This window comes from Cryptotermes secundus, unplaced genomic scaffold (genome assembly GCF_002891405.2).
Source record: "Cryptotermes secundus unplaced genomic scaffold, Csec_1.0 scaffold1606, whole genome shotgun sequence".
NCBI lineage: Eukaryota > Metazoa > Arthropoda > Insecta > Blattodea > Kalotermitidae > Cryptotermes > Cryptotermes secundus.
Window position 1 is genome coordinate 1,411,016 of NW_019738371.1, and position 23,247 is coordinate 1,434,262.

The 23,247-nt window shown below is 40.5% G+C and overlaps 1 protein-coding gene across 1 annotated transcript in view; it reads left to right on the forward strand.

Moving 5' to 3' along the window:
- The first annotated feature begins 1,302 nt into the window (after positions 1-1,302).
- LOC111871016 (RNA polymerase II elongation factor Ell) overlaps positions 1,303-23,247 on the forward strand; it is a 335,544-nt gene continuing 313,599 nt past the window's right edge. The window contains exon 1 of the mRNA XM_023863729.2: positions 1,303-1,434. Coding sequence (XP_023719497.1) covers positions 1,303-1,434 — 132 coding nt within the window. The remainder of the gene's footprint in view (positions 1,435-23,247) is intronic.

The window sequence follows — 23,247 nt, forward strand, 5'->3', positions numbered from 1 at the left end:
CATAAAGAAAAACACATGAACTTTAATTGATGCTAGTACGGATGTTGGTTTAGAAGTAAACACAGAGAAAACGATGTATATGTTGCTGTCTCCTCATCAGAATGCAGAGTGAAATCATGACAAGAAGTTATCTAACAGATGCTTTGAAAATGTGGCACATTTCAAATATTTTGGAATGACAGTAGCAAATTGAAGTTTCATTCATGAGGAAATCAAGAGGAGATTGAATTTGGGTAATGCTTGCTACCATTCAATTCAGAATCTTTTGTCTTCTCATCTGCTGTCTAAAAATGTAAAAACTGGAACATACAGAACTAGAATTTTGCATGCGGTGTTGTATGGGTGTGAAACTTGGTTTCTGACAGAGGAATGTGGACTGAAGGGGTTTGAGAACAGGGCATTGAGAATATTTGAACCAAAGATGGATGAAGCAATAGGTGGTTATAGAAAACTGCATAGTGAGGAGCTTTATAACTTGTAGTATTCACCAATTGTCAATTGTTGCAAATAATGGACTCGTACAATTTTGTATATGTATTATGAAGATTATTTTGATATGTATTTTAAGGACAATATCCACATCCTGGTTATATACTGTACGGATCTATGGAAAATAAATAGAATGAATGAATTAGGATGATCAAGTCATGGCGGATGACATTGGCAGGGCATATGGCATGCATGGGGATAAGAGAAATGCATACAAGTGTTTGGTGGGAAAGCCAGAAGGAAAGTCACCACTAGGAGGACATACACGTAGGTAGGAGTATATTAAAATGGATCTTGGATATAATAGATGGTGTGGTATGGACTATACTGATCTGGTCTGGGATAGGTATCAGTGGAGGGCTCTTGTGAACACGGTAATGAACTTTCGACATCCATAAATGTTTGGAAATTCTTGAGTAACTGTGCATCTGGCGCTTTCTCAGGCAGGACACAGCTTCATGTTGTTAGTTAATTATCCACCGTGACCGCCAAAACTCAGTTATTCAACAATTGACATTGTAATCTATAGATGTCACTACACTAACTACCTGAAACTAGTTCTCACAGCATAGGGTGGTACTGATTTTGCTGCCCTCTCTTGTTTAATTTTGTTATGGTAATGATAAATTTATTAATCAAATATATAGCTATATTTACTACACAGCTCATAATGCAAGAAATATTTAGAAGTTAATAAATTAATTATTCTATTTTAATTAATTTGTCAGCTTTGTGACCTTAACTTTTGTATTATATTTACTCACTTGACTACCCAACGTCAGCTGGTGCCCAAGAGCAAGCGAGGAGACAGAAATGGCGGGTCTGGTGGAAGGAGTTCAGTATGGTTTGTCATCGCATGGAAATTTTCATGAAAATAAGTCTTTGATATTTGTGAGACTTACGGATTCTGCTTACCGTGCGATAGAAGTCTTCTTGAGGAATAAGGTAAAGCATATAATTGTATGATTTATATCTAAATGAGTAGTGGTGATTGATGTAAAAGTCGTCTGCAAAACTTTATATGGTCGCCATATTTTAAAATAGTATTGAGGTCTTTGAAGCTCTTAGGAAAATTTCATCGTGTTGCAGATTATTGAATAGCATCCATTGAATGATTATCGTATTTTTAAGTTATTGTAATGCGTAAGAAGTTATTTACTCGTTGAGCAAGCGCCACGTCAACAAGTGGATGCAGAATTTAGGTTGGAATGTTAACACTAATGGTTTTGTGATAAATTGCACCCACTTTAGGAAGCAGCAGTTGTTTAATTTCCCTATACATTACTTTCTTCGTGTATTTCTAGATACATACTCCACATTTAGGCCTCATACTGATGCACGTATGATATTGTTATCAAATACTATACGCGTATATTAACATCAGTTTATGAAACATATGGATAGATGCATTCTTCTTTAATACAGAATTCTGCTCATAATACCTGTTTAATGTAGTTCACCGTTATCACACTCTTGCTGTAGTGTTCAGAATGTGAATTTAACAAATTATATCCCAATTACAGAATTTAAAATCGTGGAAATTAAATAAGCATTCCAGTTGGGAAGTATATTGGTTTTATTCATAGTTTTCACATGCTCACACAAACGGCATGCCCTTCTTATAGGTATACATTTTACTCCGAATTTGAATTAAAGCCTGTATACAAACGGTATATTGGGAACAGTGACCAATCACTTGTTATATGGGAGTTTGTACCTATATAGTATATGAACAAAGTAAGAAACTTTCGTTGTCTTTGTTAAGAAGTGTAAAGGAATTGAAACCTTGTTTTCTACTTATATTTCCTTGTAGATAAATAAAATTTTTGAATTAAGTGGATAGTTAACTCTTTAAGGACTTCGGAGTTACACTCAAGTAACACAGTTAGTGGTGACACATTACAGCCACTATATGCTGTATGTGCTTGCTCTTTGTATGTTGTCTGATAAGAATGCAGGGATGTGACAGATTTCACTGCACATGAAACTTCAGTGACTTTTGACTTTGTCCCATGTTACTGGAAACACACCTGTGATTTTAATCTGTTAAAATTGAAAGTGGCATTTTACGTTTGTTTTTAACTGACACATCTCTGTTAATAAGTGGCATGTTATAATTCATCTTGTAGTTGCCTAGCAGTCATATATATTCATAAGTTTAAGGCAGAAAATTTTGGAATTACAGTTTTTGTGTTTTGCAGTATTTTTCAGGCCTTTGGAAAACAGGAGACATAACAGTACTCAAATTGTCAGGGGGGGTTAGTGTTAATTTGGGCAGCTTCTTTTATTTTGCGTTATATACTTAAGTTCCCTTAATAAAACACATTAATTGGGCAGCTTTTAACGTTTTATTTCTGGAAAATGGCTGCATATTGTAGTGTTTTACATAAAATCATGCTGTCACACATTTCAAAATTTGTTATCAATTCTCTGTAACAAACAGGTCCTAGTATACAAGTATTTAATAAATGTTAGAATCTCTTCTGCAGCCTAACTTTAAACTGTTGGATGAAAGCTTAGGATTTCCAGACACTTTCTCATATTGATGCTGTACAGTGATTGACATGTGTAGAATAGTTAACTCTGAAGGTGTTTATGATGGGAGATATAGAATAGTTTTAATTGCCTAACTTTAACATTTTTTCTAGTGGGGAGATGTATCATGACTTAGGTTGGGTGGCAGACTGGTAAGGAACAGAGCCATGAGTTTAGCATACATAACATTTAAATATAATTTCTGTCCCCAGATAAGGGAAGCCTGTGACTTTGATCCAATTTCAGTTGACTGTTGCAATAGCAGTAAATGTAACATTTCATAAAGTATGTGATTTCTCAGGTGGGACTAGAGTTACTTGGCTTCACAAATATTTGTTACATTAGCTGCAGTGATAACATTACTCTAATTCCCACTATGCTAATTTCTAAAGGAGATAGCTGGCGGGTATAGTCGAGTTCATATGTCTTCCTCCCCTTTCTTGTTCACATCATTGTATAGGCAGTGAGTCCTGTTCTTACTTAATATAGTCATTCCTTCTCCAAGCCCTTCCTCAGTTCGACATTTTTTCAGTTTATACTGCAGAATCTGTTTCAGTATTCCTTCATCAGTTGTTTGATTTGATTGACTTATCCAGTTTTGCCTGTACTCGTCAATTTTAGTTTTTATATCAGGTTCTTTCATAATGTCCTAGATGTTAATACGATGGAGTCTAATGCAACCTTTAACACTTCTTGGATATCTCATCTCTGCTGATCATATTCTGTTTCTTGCTTTAAATGCCCAAGAGTCATTGTGATGTTACAAATTTTGTAATGGGACTGCTTCATATAATTTAAATTCTTTCATTCAGTAATCCAGAGAGCATGTTTTCTGTTAAATGTACTATGCATAATGATTATGGCTGTTGCATTTTTCATTCCTGATGGCAGTTGTTAGTACATATTTGCTATAAAACTTCCCCCTTTATGCCTGTTTCATATCCATTTGAACTAAAACAAATACTTTGACATAAATAGGTTTTTATATTTAAGGGAGGATTTTTACCTCCTCACTGTAACATCCATATTGGCTTTGTGGTGCACTGAGCCTCCTGTCCGAAAGTTACTGGGAGGCCCTTTCACCAGGGATAGCAGACAGGACACGAAACTGATCACTTGGCTGTATGTAGTGTTGAGGTTAGGAATGCACGATGTTATAGGTGCAGTCCTTGCTTGTATGCCTGATGAGAGCAACTTTATCTTTATCTACCTCTCATTTGTAATTGTATTTCACAGCATTAAATAAGTATGGTATCTTTATGCTATATAAGGGCTTCAGATTTTTCAGTTTTCATTTGTAAGAAATCATCATAAGCCATTTTCGCATAAAATGAAAGATATCTTTGGTACATGAAATACTGGGTATGGTTTAGAGAGGGATGAACATAGTTTGAAAAATGTAGATTGAAGGGCAGATTGCATAGTTTGTGTACGTTTGGTATGAGCTTTGCATGACATTTTCTGTTAATTTTAAGGTCTTCTGGATTATAACATGTTGTAGTTTTGAGGAAGTTTATGTTTTAGGGGGAGCACGTCATTTCCAAATTCAGGGTTGAAGTTTCTTCTGAAGATGTGTTTTTCCAAAACGTTGGGCTCTGTCCAAACTACAAGGCATTACAACCCAGAAGACAATACTTATCCACTTAGTTATGGTGAAATCTGGCAGGTGCCTTTTTTTAATGTGCCTTGTTTTGTCAGTGTTGCAGAAGAATCCAACTTTTCTTATTTTTGTGTCCCACTCTGTCATATAAGCCTAGTATTAAGAATATGGAAGGTTTAAAATTGGTTACATGGTATATGCAGGAGAAGTGATTGCATTGGTAGCACAAGAGTAGGCTGGTGAAAGGGAGTAGGCATGTTGCAATCGACAGAGATCATTTCTTACCTCCTAGTAAAGAAATTTGTTTTGTGATTTGTGCTGTTTATAATTAGTCTTGCAAAGTCATAGCTTGCCACCTTGTTTCCAAAGAGGGATGCAGTGTGATTACTTCCATTAATGCGAGTGTAATTATTTTGGTATAATTTTCAGTGAATGCATCCTGTTGTGTATTATATATTTCTTTATTGAAAGCCATCACAACACAGCAATTAATAATATGTGTATGTAGTTTTAAGTAGTACTTTACTACATGTTTCAGCTTTCAAGAAGCCATCATCAGGTAAATACACTTAAAAACATTTTAGCTATAGAATTGTGTGCTAATTACATGATGTAGTAATAATGTAGTTACAATGAAAGTAAAGTCTAAAAATGAACTAGTTACATAATTAAAATACAGTTAAGAGGTGTACATAAAATTATATGGTATTTCAAAGTAGGTAGTTGTAATCGTAATAATGTATGGTGGTGCTTATGAGGACGTGTTGTATACACAGACGGTTGTTATGGTGCTTGGAGGTCGGTTGCTATATTGTACGTTATTATTTAATTTTGATATCTCTTTACGGGTGCCTCCATTTATGTGTGTATGTCTGATCTGGTGAGGAGATTGATTACATACATATATTATTAATTGTGTTGTGACAGCTTTCAATGAAGAGGTATTTTGGTATAACTTAAAATTAGAGCTTTTGTATGATGCCATATTGAAATCTTATATATGAGTAAAAGCTAATGTAAAGCTGTCCCTGTGGGCCGCGCCATAGCTCAAGCGGTTAGTCACTGGCTTCCCACCGCAGCGGCCCGGGTTCGATCCCGGGTCTGGTCAAGTGGGATTTGTGGTGGACAAAGTGGCGCTGGGGCAGGTTTTCTCCGAGTACTTTGGTTTCCCCTGCCAATCTTCATTCCACCAATTGCTCCACAGTCACCCTCCCCTATCATCTGGGGCTGGTACAATAGGCCAGAAGTGGCCGCAGTACAAGGGACTTAGTCCCACCCCACTAGCAATAAAAGAAAAAGCTGTCCCTGTGGAGGCCCATAGGTTTGTGAGATGTCGAGGCTCCCACATTTTCTAGAGAATCCTCTCACGGTTGGCAGTGAGGTTGTCAGCCTTATGCGCTGGATGCCCTTTACCCCCATGAAGACATTTCTCTTAGAGGGTGAGTCAACCCCTGGGCCATAGTGCGCCTGGAAGTTTTAGGTCAGTTGAAAAATCCCAGTGACCTCATTGGGAATCTAACCTGCTACCTTCTGACTGGTAGCATAGTGCCTCTACCAACTACACTATCATGTGCCCCTAATCTTATATGAGTGACAAGTAAAATACTAATAATTAATATGAATTTAATTGATTATTTTTGCATAACTGAATATTGTAATAAGGTACATGTTGCAATGCATTGCTGTGAAATTGATCCTATTGCATCAGTAATGTCTGTTAATATTGGTTGCACAGTCACAGTACGTGAATAACGCCAGTTCTCTACTAGGGAAGTACTGTTTATATATTTTTTTGTTCGTTTGTTGGAAATAATTTTATAATGGATTATAGAATGTTTTGTGTTGTGGATGATAACAAGTTGCTATGTAGTTTGATACTTGTCATCAGGTAAAACTTCTGTTATTCCACCCATGATATACATCTGCCCTGAAACTTACTGATGTAGGCTTGATACTTTATACTTTAGCGTATCTGTTTGTATATCTGTGTAAATGTAAATTGCAGACTTGTTATGCATAAAGTTTGTATTATATGTTGTAATCTACTGTTACTGGCATTCTAGATCAATTACAGTTTTAGAATGTAGTAAAATAGAATTTAGAGGCTTGTTATGAAGTGATGACCTAAGTTTGACATACTTAACAGTAGGCTGCAAGCAGATGCATTTTCGTCTTTATGGGGAACTCATGATGGCATCTTAAAATTCAGAACTTCTGTCGATTATAGTGAATATGCCTGTTACATTTTATGTTAAATTTCTATCCCTTGATCTAGCTAAATCAAAATTTGCCATATATATACACAGACACACAGATATGTATCTGGTCTGGAAATAAAGTTCCCAGATTGGTGTAAAGAAAGAAATGATAAATACAAGGAAACGAAAAAAAATGTTTTATTTCTCTTAGAATTAATCTTCGTCTGCTTGAATATATTTGTTGAATCGTTTAAAAATCTTTGGGAAACAGCAAAGGCCTCCAGAGGAATACCGTTCAGTTTGGCCGTCACGTTTTTCTTGTTACCTTCAGGATTCTGAAACCTCTTTCTTTGAGAGCAGTTTTCACCTCAGGAAAGAGTAAAATGCAATCAAGAAAACGGGGATTGTCTTAACAAGCCTGGACGAAGCCTAGGCATGACATAAGTCTCCATTGCTTCTGTTCATTCGTGAGTTTGTTTGAGAATAACTTTGCGCAGATCTGCCCCTTCCATAAGTCTTCATGGAGCATTTGATAAATCGTCTCCTTATTGACATTTAATTCACCTGACATCATTTTGAGAGCCCATCGATGATCTCGTGTCACCATTTCACGGACATTTGCGATTGTGTCTGCATTTCGAGAGCTTGAAGGACGCCCCTTCTTGGATCATCCTGAACATCCTCACGCCATACTTTAAATCGCTCAAACCATTCAGATGCTTTGGCTTAAGGCTTCATCACTGTAGACAGTTTGCAGAATTTCATGAGTTTCTTTTGGCGCTTTACCCAGTTTGAAACAAAGTTTGGTATTCTCTCATTGCTCCATGGCTAAGAAAGTAGCGACAGTTAAAAACACAGCTAACTCACTGAACTGTCAGTGATTGGACTTGCTGACCCCAACCATTTGTTAATGAGAAGTAACTTAGAGGTCAGTAGTTCGTTTCCCGCCGCTTAATGTGAATGCTGCAGCACCACTCCGTTAATTGTATTGGTAGACCACATGTATGTGTATATATCATTCGGTCTTTCAGAAGTGGCGGCATAATTTGTTCCTTACGGTATGCATTACGTTAAAACGTTACGGTTAATGCTGGTAATACTTTGCTACAACACTGTCCAATCTGTTAAACAAGGAAACCTGTTATGCGCAAATATGTTTGTTTATGAACTGAAGAAAGTATTGCAAAATCAAAAGTGATAATATAATGATAATCCAAGCCAGAAGGTCGCGAGTTCTATTCCCGATGAGGTAATTGGATTTTTAAATTGACCTAATCCATCCAGCCACACTATGGTCCAGGGGTCGACTCAGCCTCTAACAGAAATGGATACCAGGAATCTTCCTGGGGGTGAAGTGCGGCCGGCATGTAAGGCTGACAACCTTACCGCCCTCTTTAAGCCGATTGTCTAGAAAATGTGGGAACCTCAGCATCTCACAGCCCTATGGGCCTCCACGGCCTGTTACAGGGATAGCTTTTCCATTTTTATGCCAATATGGAAGGGGGGAACATCATCAGAACTTCAGGTTATGACACCGAAGTTCTGCATAAATAGCGAAATGAAGTACCTGACGATGTGACTATCAAAATGCTTCTTCAGAACTGCATGAAACTCATGGGAACTGATTGTGTGATGGATATATTTCAGTTGTACTAAAAGCTGAATTCGACAAACCCTTCGAGAAATAGCGCTGAATCCTGTCGTGTCTACTTAATATTTTATACCCCAGCATAAGCATTTTAAGACACCCGCGTGAACGGGCTCCAGGGAAATTCCTTTCCAGCCCTGTTCTCGGTACTTTTTCTTTGTAATCTTCTAAACGTAGAGGTTTCCCAGTATGTGTGTGAATAGTTTTTCATTTTCCTGTTAATAGGTACTAAGATCGTGTTGAATTGCAAGGTAATTAATTAGGTGCCTCGTATATCTCATTTAAGACGTGTTTCCAGGAGGACGAAATAAGTCAGTTTCCATAGTGATAGCCAACTACGTAATCTTACCTGCTAACAGCGTATTTATGAACGTCATAAATTAACGTATTGACATACCTGAAGTCGTAATGGGCTAATAAATAGATACGTATTTTGATATTCTGTGCAGATAATGAAATGTATGTGAAATTATACCAACAGGAAAGGCAATATTGGCCATGTATTGTGGACATATTTGCAATATTTTCGTGCTGTCGACTGTAGGCAGGTGTGTACGGATTTCGCTTGTAAGATAATGTTCAACGGTTGCTTGGCTTGAAACTGGTCCAACCAACTTTCTCCTGCCTGCTTTGCTCAGGCTTGCGATCTTGTAACTGAATGCACCTCTTCCCATCCCCACCTCAGTCCACCTATTATATTGCCTATTGCTACTTCGGTAAATGTGTAACAAAACATGGCGTGTGTATATCGATAATAGCAGAGGTTTGCTTTAAGCTTAATATCTTTTCCCGAATAGCCTAAGTCTCTGATTCCGCTTTGGGATAGTTTTCAGTGTTATGGCGATGTAATGTTCGCAGATGAAGTGAAGGAAAGAGCTGTGAATATCTCTCAGATCTGAACATCTTAACTGGATTTCGTTTGTAACGTGGTTCGTCTTAAAATTGCTATTGTAATTTGATGTAGCTCGAAATGAAGGAGACCTCCCGTAATTGGTTAACCTACTAGTAACAGGAAGCACAACGCAGAGACTACCAATTGCGTGTTGTGTGCAAGGTTTTCTTACCGTCACTAATAGGGATACTTCACATAGTAATTATAATTAACGCAGTACTGAAAAGGGTGCTTATTTAATCACATGGACAGGTTTGCATTTTTTTTTTCTTCAGTATATTGAAGGTACGCGGCTATTGAAAATACAGTGCGTACAATCAAGTGCGCGCCGCGGCTGCAATTNTGTAGTCTTTTCGATGTGTTTCTGAAGATACACGTTTCTGGCCCCCAGCTTTCCGTGGTGAATAGAATTTGTTTCTGTTTTATACTGTCTTATTGTGAAAACGAATAGGAATCTCAAAGGCAGTGAAGAGACTGATACAGGGTAGACCGGCGTTTAATTCCCAGCAGGGATGGGGTCTTTCTCATTGTCGTGTTTGTCGTCTTGTGCAGACTGACTCGTGGGTAATATGGCCAGAGCATAAAGCTGACAGTACTTTTACATTATCCGGGGTGCTTAAAAGATCTCTTCCTTGCGTTTGCGTAAGCCCTGAAACGATGGAAGGATCTAGAATATGTTAATGTTATTTGTTTTCTTTTCAGTTCTTTCTCTTCCTCTGACAAACGAAAGAAGTGCGCATGTGTGCAAGCACACGGGCGTGTCATTCGTCTTTGGCTTGTACAAAAGCAACGTTTTGCTTGACCTGACCCAAGCTAGACTTAACCTATCGTAACGCAACCTAATCTAACCAAACCAGACGTTTGTGGTTCATGTCCAGATGTTTGGCTCAGCTTTTAATATCTTCAGTGATATGAGCATATATTTGATGATAACACTGTTTTGTCTTCCGAAGTTGTTTTGCAGTAGAGTATTGGCGTTTCCCTGAATATGAAATATCATTTTCCCCACCGTTTCCTTCTTTAGCATATGAGAAAACTTAGAAAGAGTTCCTCATGAATTTCTTGTGGGCACTTTGGATAACGGAAAGGATCCGAGGTGGCTCGCATCGATCATGTGTCGAGGTCTAGGATGAGTGAAACTTCCTGTACTCATGATGTAGTGCTTCGGCACTGGGACAACTTAAGTGTCTTTCTACAACCACTTTATTGCCTAGAATGCCTCGTAAAATGATCACAAAATGTAGAAGTTTGACGGAGCATTCTGTGAAGAGCGATTTTATTTTAGTTTAAACACGTTAGGAAATTTACGCATATCGTAAGGATTCTGGGCACCCGCTTTGATATTGTCCTATTTTCATGTCTTGAATGCTGCCTTGAAAGTTGTCGTGCAAGTAATGTGAAAAGGATTATTTCAGACAAGAATACTGACAAATGCAAATATTTTATGTCTTCATTTTTTATTGAAATGTCTGAACAGTAATTTATTTCACTTTTCTTGAGATCTTTTGCTGAAACAGTTGAAGCGTGGCTTTCATGAAGAATGGCCTGTAATGGTTGAGAAAAAGGGACTTCCCCCTTGCGATAAATTATATGTTAAATATTTATTTATATAGTTTAGATCTGTAAATTCACGTGGGAGAAAGCTTCTTTTATTACGGAGAATAAGATGAGTTGGTGTTCGAAATACCGTTGTACATTCTGTATACATGGCTGAAAATATACTCGGCAGCCGTAAGTTCATTTCTAAGAAGTATATAATCCATTTTTCTTAACAGATGTGGTTGGAAACGTTTTTTTTTTCCCAAATATATATTTAGCTAAACGCAGGATCGCGTATAGGCTTTCTGTTGCTGTCAGTCGCGTATGCAGAGGTGAAACGCCTAGGATGGTTATTTTCGGAAATCATCCGTCTAGGGACTTATATGCCTTTCTACGATTTCGAACGTGGCGTAACTCATATAATTTAGTTAACTTCCACACAACTGGTGGATGTTGTACGAGTACACAATGTGTCCAGGTTCTGTTAGGACTGTGTTCTTTAAAAATACAATACGTGAATTATTTTCAAAATTTCACTCTTTTTATTCAGAATAGTCTCCTTCTGAATCAATATATAGCTGGAAAAGATAGAAAAGTTTTCGAAAACAGTCACTGTACTCCTCTTGTGGAATCGCATTTAAAGTTGCGGTAGATTCCCTTTGGATGTCCTGGATGGTGTTGTGACGGTTTCCTTTCATCGCCAACTTAGCTTTTGGGAACAACCAGAAATCTGCTGGAGCCAAATATGACGAATACGGAGGATGGTCAAGGACTGTGATCCCTTTTCTGGCCAAAAAATCGCGCACGATCTTCGATTTGTGGAGTGGGGCATTGTCGTGGAGGGGCGACCAGGAACCTTGCTCTCGATATTCAGGTCGAATTCAAAGAATTCTCGCCCACAAACGATTGAGGACTCCGAGATAATAATCAGAATTCACTATTTGACCTCTGGCAGAAATTCCTTGCGATTGATTCCTTTGGAATCGAAGAAAACGGTTAGCAGTGTCTTTACTTTTGCATGGGCAATTTCTTTGGTTTCGGCTTCTTTGGGCTCAGCCACGCTGCACTCTGCCGCTTTGTGAGAGGCTCATATTGAAAACACCATGTCTCGTCACCAGTAACAATCGATTTTGTAAATTTTGTATCACTTTGGGCTGACCGTAACATGTCTTTGAAGTGGTCCACTTTGGCATGTTTTTCATCGCCTGGCAGCATGTGCGGTACAAACCGCTCACAGACCTTCCGCTTACCCAAATCCTCACTCAAAATTTGATGTACAGTACTTTTTGATATTCCCAAAAGCTCCTCGATGAGTCTTGCAGAAACACATCCGTCTGATGCAAGGATTTTGGTCATTTTTGTTTTACATTTTCTTCAGTGCGACATGTTCTCGGCTTTGATGCAAGTGGAGCGTCTTCAATGTCCATCCTCCCGTCATGAAATACAGCATAGCATTGAAAAATGTTCGAGCGACTCAAACAATCACTACTGTACACACTTTTCATCATTTCGTATGCTTCTCCGGCTGTTTTGCCTAACTTCAAACAAAATTTGATGTTTGCTCTCTGTTCATCCGCCATTTTCTGATGAGCATCAGAACAGTAGTGTTACATTCAAGGTCAGAATACGTGATGCAGCGATGCTTGCGCTTTGAAATTATAGACAGCCACAGCCGAAACTTCAAGAATCTCAACGCCACAACTCGCCAACAGATAGCATTGCAGGGCAAAATAAAAAAAAAATGAATCCTAGCGGATCTTGGACACACCGTGTATATACGTCGTTTTTCCTTTGCAAGTATTCAGGTATTAATATGAAGCTATCCTTTTCTGCAACTCATAGAAGCTTCTCATCTAATCCCTGAAAGATCGTAGGAAGCCTCCCTCGCAGGATTATCTAGATATATCATAGTTTCCCTTTCGTTGTTCTTGCTTTTTTATCCCCTGCTGCACGACTGCAATCCACGTACACGACTTTGCTGCCACCGTCCTTGTTTCCCTGCCCACCACAGTGAGGCTGCTCTTCCGAGTACCTGTGTCTTCAGATGGCACAAGCGGCTCTTCTGTGTCCAGCTTAGTCATTCTTTGGTCGCCGGTTGGTTCACCGTGCTTTTCAGAACAAATGGGAGCTGACTGGATGGCTTACAGATTCGCTTCAAGTCTGCGGGCCAATAGTCCTTTATTTTTTTTTTATTTTTTTTCCCGAACGCCGCTCTGCATGCTGCCTGCTTTATGCTGGTTCTTGCTTTGCCTACTCTTCGATCCTGAAGATCATAACGTAAGTTGACGAACCAGGCTACACGGTGTTATATGCCAGAAGTGTAAGTTTTATTTTTAATGTATTGAGCCATAGGTTTGTTTAGTCCGCACGCAGTCCGAATATCCGCGTCCCGACTAGACTCGGGGCGTGGTCTGACACTGCGCCTGAGGGGCTCGACGATTAGCGGTAAGTTCGAAGATGGTCGCACTATAATGTGCCGTCCGTTGTGATATTGTTATAGAGACACATGTTCTTGTAAGCAGTATTCGAACTGCAGTTTGGTGTAAAAAGTGATTTATGCTGATTATGCAAGTATACATTCGCATTTCCTTATCGGCGACACGGATTCATGCCTTATTTATGCGTGGTTTTGTAGACATTGCGGCCGTGAATCAAACTTCTGCGTCTTGACGGGAGGAGAGTAATATTCTTCGGTCGAGTCCGCGCTAGAAAAAGTCACTGTTTTCTGCCTGATTAGAAGGGCTTAAGTCGGGTTTTTGGTTGCGTTATTCCGCAAGTATATGCATATATTTCTTTTCTTTAGAACGATACTAAAGACTTAAGACTAGTTCGCAGAAGTTGAAAGTTACAAGCATCTAAATCAATAAGTTGCTTTTCAGCAAGAACTTGTAAAGGACATTAGTCCACTTGATTACAGGTCTCGTTCAGTTTGAAAAATGAAGTTAAATTTAAGATATAATTTAGAATGCAGGATAGCCATGAGGATCTGCTGTTAAGTTTAGATGGTGTGAAATACAGGAATGAAAGATATGTCTTCACACAAGGTTATACGCAACGTTAAACGGTGCAAATATTAGCATTAACAGACTTAATAATTAAAAAATACCGTCTAGGGATCTTATGTGATAAGCGGTATTCATATCATGATAAACACTCCTGATATAAATCTTAAAATTTACAGTAATGAAAAGCGAATTTGTCAACGCATTGAGGGACATGATTGTAAATAAGGTTCAAGAGGATGACAGCATAACAAAGAGAACGTGTGTTACTGAAACTAGTATTGTTGAAGGCTTATACAGATGTCTGAAATTAATGTCAGCATAATATACCGCACGATTATAACGCCTCCATAGCAGTGCCTGGCAAATTGATATATTGCTACATCGCAGAATAGTGTTACACGCCCAGATATGTCGGCCGCTAATCGCGTAGTCAGTGTGAAAAGACCGTGTGAGATGAATGCATTTTGAGGATTATTGATGTACCGTGCGTTGAGAATTCAACCCGGAGTCACATGATTTATTATAAAAAATTCTGTACTGTTCACTTCTCCTGCTTTCTCCTGTATTCCCTTCCATCCCAACAAGTTATCGGCTGTTATGTCCAGACCGACGTTTAACGCCGTCTCCCAAGAATAATACGTACAAGTAGCCGATCGTAAACCGGCACCATTTGTTACGAAACCAAGTCAAAATATTTCCAGTACACACGGAATAGACACGACACACTGAAACATAAGACCGACCGCTCCCTCGTTCGTGACCTCAACGTACGTTCATACAACGTATTAGCACTCAACAGTTCGCTGTAATATGAAATTTTGTAATTATAATGGTAAATTTCAAGTTTTACATTTCACACACACACACACACACACACACACACACATATATATATATATATATATAGTCACGTGATTTTGACTATGGACGGGGTTTGGATTGGTAATTTAATTTATTCAAAACTTGCAGATCGCGACTACAAGCAGCTAGCGCTTTCGGTATTTTCCGCACACTACAGTTTAGTACAGCACACTGAAGTCTTTTCAGTGTGCTGTGTCTTCAGCAGTCTCCTGGTAACGGCTTCCAGCGGCGGACGCCCCCCGTCCTCTTGGTTCCCGAAGTGTCACGTGCCCCAGCTACCAGCTTTTAGCAGCAACAGCTCACTAGCACTGAACCTCAGCAGTCCTACCGGTCAGCTCACCCCACTTAACTCCAAGGCTGGCGGCCACCTCACACCAGCCTCCTTTTCTTCTCACTGCCGTCTCAAGACTCACGGCTCTACACTTCATCAGAGTCACATTGCGACTGACGGTCAGTCAGTAAGTCTTGGTGTCGAGCCCCATCTGGGACTCATGACCCATTTATTACTGTTTGACAGTTACGGTCTTGTTTTTGTTGGGCGCCCTCTCTGACGAGAGGACGGGTCTGTCTTTTGTATATGCTACTGGCTCTTGCCAGCGTAGTCTTTCTTGGGTCCGAGTTCCTTCGGACTCGTGACCATATTTTACTGTCTCAGATTTGAGACTTCCCTTATCGTCGCCTCCTACGACTCGCAGGGTCACGGTGGAGGTATTCGACCCCGCCTCCACACGGGCTTTTACTCTTCATGGCAACTGGCCCTCTTTATATAGCCTCGGTACGGACCGCACAGAAAACACCACCCCAACAACTCTTTCATTGTAGCATGCGTCTGCTGCGGCCATTGCCTAGCAGCGACTGTTATTTCCAGAGCCGTTACCTAGCAACGGCTGTTGTATAGCTGCTTATTTTGCGGTCGTTGCTTAGTAACGGGTCTGCATGCCACGATATACGAGGGTCGTACTGAAAGTCATGAGCGACAATTTCTTGTCAAGTAACATGCTTTATTATTGACAAATCAAATACACCACCTCAGTCTACAGACCTTTCTTTATTTTTCCACATAATCGCCACTTCTTTGTACACATTTCTCCCATCGTTCCGGGATTTTGAAAATTCCCCTTCTGGAAAATTCCGTTCCAGCCATCCGAAGACACTGACGCACTGCTTTCTGAATTGCCTCCCTTGTCTCAAAACGTTGTCCACGCAGCTGATCGTTCACGAATCCGAAAAGATGGTAGTCGGAGGGTGCCAGATCCGGGCTATAGGAAGGGTGTGGAAGAACTTCCCACCCCATCTTTGCAGTTGCTTCCAGTGTGAGGCGAGCGGCGTGGGGGCGAGCGCTGTCATGCAGGATGATGATGTTTCGTCCCGGACGTTTATCGCGCGATGCACGACGGAGGTTGTGCAGCGTCTGGACATAACGAGCAGCATTGATGGTTTTCCCAGGTTCCAGGAATTCGGCCACGCGATAGCGTAGTTGGTTGAGGGGCTATGCTACAAGCCAGTAGGTCGCGGGTTCAAGTCCCGATGAGGTCATTGGATTTTTTTCAATTGACCGAATCCTTCCAGCCGCACTATGACCCTGGGGTCGACTCAGGAATTAATTAAATAATTTTCCTGAGGAGTAAAGCGCGGCCGGCGCGTAAGGCTGACAACCTTACCGCCATCTTTGAGCCTTTTTCTAGATAATGTGGGACCCTCAACATCTCACAACCCTGTGGACCTTCACGGCCTGGTACAGGCATAGCTTTACTTTTACTTACCCGATCAATTGCTAGTTACCCATGGCAAATGCCAGGAAGAATGTTTATGAAATACATGCAAGGGACAGATGGGTGGAGAGGCTCATAAAAGAAATTATTATTTTTTCTTTGTGACCACCATGTTCTCTATGAATCATTAAGGCCAAAGGCCCCTCCTGGCTCCTCAGATTTGAACTTTCCAACTTTTCTTGAGGGGTCGTCCATGGTTTCTTATTCCCTGAAATTAATAGGCCATCATGTGTCTTGGAATTTAGTTTTCATTCCGTCGTAGGTGGGGGTTTTCAGTTCTGTATTTATTGTCATTTAAACTGTGACCAAATATAGAAGGGTTAAAGTACTGGAGAAACCACGACATGAAATGTAAGTAGGCGGCCGAGATACAGAATAGAACGTCTCTAGGATTAAGAAGGTTGATCAAGTGTAATATGTTTTTGCTGGTCCGTACAATCGAGGCCAAGTTACTTAAGCAGGGAGGCCGCGCCTTAGCTCAAGCGGTTAGTCGCTGGCTTCCCATCGCGGCGGCCCGAGTTCGATCCCGGGTCTTGTCAAGTGGGATTTGTGGTGGACAAAGTGGCGCTGGGGCAGGTTTTCTCCGAGTACTTCGGTTTCCCCTGCCAATCTTCATTCCACCAGTTGCTCCACAATCGCCCTCACCTATCATCTGGGGCTGGTACAATAGGCCAGAAGTGGCTGCAGTACAAGGGACTTAGTCCCACTCCACTAGCAATAATAATAATACTTAAGCAGATGGCAGAGTTCGCCACCTTCGTGCGTTTCACGAAGTAAATAGCGTCTCGTATTTTAACATGAATTCGAAGTCTTGACCTTGTCTACAAAGACATATATTTTTAACCTTTTAAAGCCTAATGGTTACTATATGCACGACCTGGTTTAACATACTAGAATTCTGCATTCTGCCCACACAGTGTGTTTGTGTGTTTCATATGGTTCTCACAATAAGCATCGGATGCTTTCCTAAACAGCATTAACCGGTTTGTCCTTGTAGCGGAGACACAATGTGTTTCCTGTGAGGTACGAACTGAATTTTTATATTTAGTTTGGAAAAACTTCTGTCTTTAAAGGTTAATACATATTTTTTTTTTCTGCATGGTAAGACTACGCCGATGATGTGAATCTGCTGGGTGATAATGTAGATACCATAAAGAAAAACACACAAACTTTAATTGACGCAAGTAAAGAGGTTGGTCTGGAAGTAAATACAGAGAAAACTAAGTATATATTGCGTCTCGTTCCCAAAATGCAGGGCAAAATCATGACATAAAGATAGGAAATAAGATGTTTTGAAAATGTGGCACAGTTCAAATATTTGGGAACAACGATAACAGATCGAAACCTGATTCAGGAGGAAATTAAGAAGAGATTGAATTCGAGTAATGCTTGCTACCATTCAGTCCAGAACCTTTTGTCTTCTCGTCTGCTGTCAAAAAATACAAAAATTAGGATATATAAACTATAATTTTGCCTGTGGTTCTGTATGGGTATGAAACTTGGTGTCAGACATTAAGGGAGGAACATAGACTGAGGGTGTTGAGGAGAATATTTAGACCGGGTTCCATAAAATGCTGGAAAATTCTTGAGTAGCTGCAGAATTGGCGGCGGCTCCAGAAGGGCTCAGCTCCATGAGTAAGTAAGTAAATAAGACTGTTCTCTTTGTTCTCTTCGTCCTCCTCCTTCCCCCCCTCTCGATTCGTCGGTAGCAAACTTATCATTGTATTAGAGCTACAGCGTGATGTATTTTTCTGTTATTCATGAACGTTGAAGTAAGACATATATTCACTGACATGTTGACTGACGGTCTGAGGCATTTTGTGACATTTCGTAATAAACTTATTTTTACGGTGAGGGTTGTAGTCCCACGCCCAACCCCCAAGCTGTAGAATCAGTCCTTGTCGGCTTTCCCCGACTACTTATTAAGTATATTCGCAGCTACCCTCCATATCCGGAGGGACCAATGGAGGGCTCTTGTGAACGCGGCAGTGAACAGTCGGGTTCCATAAATGTTGGGAAATTCTTCAGTAGCTGCACAACTGGCAGCTTGTCATGAAGGACTCATCTCCATGAAGTTAGTTAATTGACAGGCAGTAGATACGTCACATGGTGTGTGCCTGAGCTGAAACTGTTCATGGCATAGAAACAATATTCAGGGAACACTCACGTGAAGTCGGAAGTGGTTGAAACGGAATATTGCGTGATACGATGATTGAGTCATAATTGAATTACATTAAATATTTTTGTGAGAGAAAACTGTTCATCGAAATGGGGAATTTACCGTCTGTATTTCGTAAATGAACAGTTTGGAGTTCCCTATGAAATTATGTATATGAGTGTGGAAGAAGACCGATACCAAATTGTTCTGCAGGATTTCTGTTTTTATCACAACCGTAATAATTACTGTTTCATTATTCGCTTTTAATGTAGCCAGTAAATAGGTGGTGTTATATACTGTTAACTGCTCTTTCCTCATCAGCCAGAGTAGCGTAGTCGGTATAGCGACTGGCTTCGGGCTGGACGATCGAGAGGTCGGAGTTCGAGTCTCAGTAGGGTCAAAAATTTTCTTTCTCCACGTTGTCCGGACCGACTCTGTGTCCATCCAACCTCATATCCCATGGGAACCGGATGCTGTTTCCGGGGGTAAAGCTGCCGGGGCGTTAAGGTGACCACTCACCGCCAGCTAGTGCCGAGGTCAAGAAAATGTGGATCTATACATCCCCTCCCCCATACGCCTTCATGGCATAGTGCATAATTACGCACAGGAGCAACTTATTGCTCTTTCCTCCTTTCTTGACGTTTAATGATGTAACGGATCTCATGGGAAAGAAAGGGACATGGAGTTCGGACTCGTGCTTCCTTCACAAGCCATTTTGCATTCGAGCTTGCATAGGTTTGAATTCCAGATATGCAATATCGGTCCTCGAAAGATCGCTGATGTTTCTCCGGTCCGTTGATCATAAAGGATTGTACTGTTAGCATCGTGTGCTGAAAATATTCCGAGGAGTCGAGGAAATGTAATCGGGAAATAGTGGTCGGGGAAACCAAAATGACGGTCCTGTTTGACAAATACATTTGCTGGCGCTTAGGCCTTTGAAACTCACAAGTAAAAATTCGCATAGTGGGGGTGGAGTCTAGCTGGGTCCACTCGGCACGGCGGCCACTGATTGGCCTATTGTAGCCTGCCCGGGGTGATTATGATGATGGAGAATTTGGTGGAATGAAGATTATCAGGGGAAAACCCGTCCCATCGCCACATTGTCCACCACAAATCCCACTTGACCAGACCCGGGCTCGAACCGGAGCCGCCGCGTTGGGAAGCCAGCGACTAACTGCTTGAGCTATGGCGCGGCCTAACTTACAAGTAGATTTTAATTTTTCTCCGAAGTCTGTTAGCGATATTCTCTCAGCGTATTGCCTGAAATGTAGGCCGATGGCGTCTGAGTGTGTTGTTATTCAGATACGATATTGTTATGAGAACATGTCTCGTGGCTGTATCTTCATCTACATGGTGCAGAGTGTTTCTTCACGGATTTGTATCTGCTCACTAGTCACCAGAATATTGTCGCGTTCACAACGTCTCACCATTTGACCCTGTCCTTTGCTAGTTGAATTCAGTTAACACTCCTACACACCCTGTTTTTTGAAGTTCATATGCTCTCATGTACGCCTAGGTCAAATAGATTCCGTTACTAATGGCAGGCCTATGTATGAACAGCTGTAGAGAACAGTGGCCTTAATTGCAATCAGTAAAGGTCTTTGGGTATTGTGTGGGAATGATTTTAGGTAATAAATTTTTACTTTTTGAAGCTTGAGAATTATCTAAATAGGCCTAATATTAAAAAAAAAGTTCAGTTGACATCCGGTTGGCGTAGTGATAGGGCTGTCTACTGATGTAGGGGAGGTGGTCGGTTCTGATATCGGCCAGAACGTTGGCTATCCTTAATGATGTTCCTCTGGTTTTCATCCGTCCCTCCATTACAATTTGGTATAATTTCTGAATTAGCCATGACCGTTTCCTTCTAAATCCCATTTTCTTTATTCTTCAATCATCATACCATTCAACGCTGTGTAGTCTGAGAATAACCTGACAAAATAACCCACACAGAAATATCACCTCACATCTTGGAGTGTTTTATCGCCATCACGAAGACCATTGGATTAAAGCAGCCGTGGGATCAGCCCTTATTTATAGCGAGTATCATACGAAACACATATAAGTACACTGCGTGGGCAGGGAGCAAAGTTCGTAAATGTTTAAATGGGTAATTCTATATTTAAGCATCCTGTTTCAGGCCATATTAAAACGTCTATTTATAATACAGTCCGTCAGTAATGCAACTCCCTTTTCCTCCGCTTATGCTCCAACACAACTTGTTTCGGCCCTAGATGGACGTCTTCAGGTGTTTTGATATATTAAAACTGGTACACTACATTCATATGCGGTAAAATCACACGCTGTAGTGCACTTAATAAAATAAATTTCATTAACATTTTTCTATTAAAATGCTAATTTTTGTCACTTTGGTGAAATTCTATTCCACCCCACAAAGGGTGTCGTCCATTTCTTTAGAGTTATATGTTTCTCTCCATGTGTTTTGTTGCAGCAGCTTGTTTTTGTGTTCGTTAGCTCGTTGTTCTGTTACGTCTGCAATCTGTAATATACACCTTGTCTGTGCTTTGTTCCGTCTAGCAGCGTGTGGTGTGGCCATCTGGGGCCGAAACATGTTCATAAGTGGAGGAACAAGGAACAGTTTGTTGCATTATTGACGGACTGTGTTATACATAAGTAGTACTTAGCTCAGAGGACACTCTGTATCTCCATCACGGAAATGAGTCAGTTTGATACACCGGCGTTGAACAAAATAATGGAAACACTACAGATATTTTACACATTTCTTTATTTATATGGTGTTGGAACATCTTTTGCCTTCAATACAACTGTCCTTGGAATGGACTCGTAGAAGTTTTGAATAGTCTCTAGTGGAATTTTATACGATTCTTCTTGAAGAACATCTTCAAGTTGCTTTAGAAATGTTGGAGGTGGGAAACTGTTCCTCACTGTAGTCTCCAAAACTGACCAGAGTGAGTCAGTGGTGTTCAAATCTGGTGATTGTGCTGGCCAGCTAAGATGTTGAAGTTCACCTTCATGCTCTTCAAACGTAATTGAACAGCTCCCCAGCTGTGTGAATGGAGGCATTGTCACCATGGAAAACTGTGTCGTTGTTCGGAAATAACGTCTGGACCATGGGATGCACCTGATTACCCAACCTGTACAGGTACTCTCTTACAGTAATTAGGTCATGAAGCGTAATAATGGACCAACAGAATACCACGATATTGCTGTCCAGACCATCACAGAACCTCCCCTGTGTTTCACTGTTGGAATCTGGCATTTCGGATTGTAGGCTTCCTTGGGTGTTTTTTTGCAAACGTAAACTCTTCCTGATGTAGGGAAGAGCGTGAAGGACCACTCATCTGACCATATCACGTGCGTTTCCAGTTGTCTGATGTGCTGGTTTTGTGGTCGTGACACCACCGTTTACGTATCTGAGTATTACTATCAGTAAACAGAGGTTTAGCAGTTGCAGCCCTACCGTAAATGTTTGATTTGTGAAGCTCACGTCGGTCAGTTTTTGTGGAACCTGGGTCTTCAAGATGAATTTTCAGTTCTGCTGTCATCTGTGCTGCAGTAGTTGTGTGATTTTCGAAACAGTTCTCAATGTACGACGATCTCTTCCTGTCAATGTTGATTTTCGCCCATTGTTCCTCTTATTGTCTTCTCATGATTTTTCTATGCCAACATAACCTTAGAAACGGTCGCTCTCGATACACATTATGTGCATTTTTTTTGTCAAAAGATGCTCCAGCTAAACGCACACCGACGATCTGTCCTTTTTCAAAATCGGACGAAAGTCCCAATTCTCCGATTCTCTCACATGAACTGTCACTCAACACAATCATTAATACATTTACACGAGCAGAACAAAATGTAAACAAACGGAAGAATATTCGGTGTTGCCAGCTGAAGTTCTTTCAATGTAGCCATCACAAACAAATTCTGTTCGTCAGTTTCTTAGTTTTTCCGTTATTTTGGCCACCTCCCGTATTTGTTCCTTGTTTATTCTGAGGATCATACGAATCACATGAATACATTGGGTGGGCAGAGTTTTAAGTTTTTAAATGTTTAATCAGGTGAAGCAGTATCCAATCTGTTCTAAAGGGTTAATCGTTTTGATAGGCAGCAAGACATCCTCTGCGGCTCTGCATGCTGCTTTGAGCAGTGCAACTGTTTGATATCAAGGACGTGGTATTCTAATTAGAGGTGCTGTAAATGTAAACTTTCAGCTTTTAAATCTTGCTCGCAGAGGGGAAGTGCTAATATTATGGCAGACAAGTGCAATGTTCTGTGTTGCGATAGCGTGCTAATCTCGTATTTGTGGAGAAAGTAACTACGAAAGTGTGTTCGATAAATAACCCGATAAACAGGTATAACTGTTGTGCATAATCGCGTATTTTCATTATTTCTTTTTTCTGGTTTTGTGGTTCTTTCTACCCGTTATGCAGGAACTTATAGCGCTTCGTTGGGTTTCAAGTGCGTGTTTATGGTTTAGTTTTGTTCTCTTTATGTACGTATCGACAGAGCCCGGGATAGCGCAGTCGGTATAGCGACTGGCTACGGGCTGGACGACCAAGGTGTTGGAATTC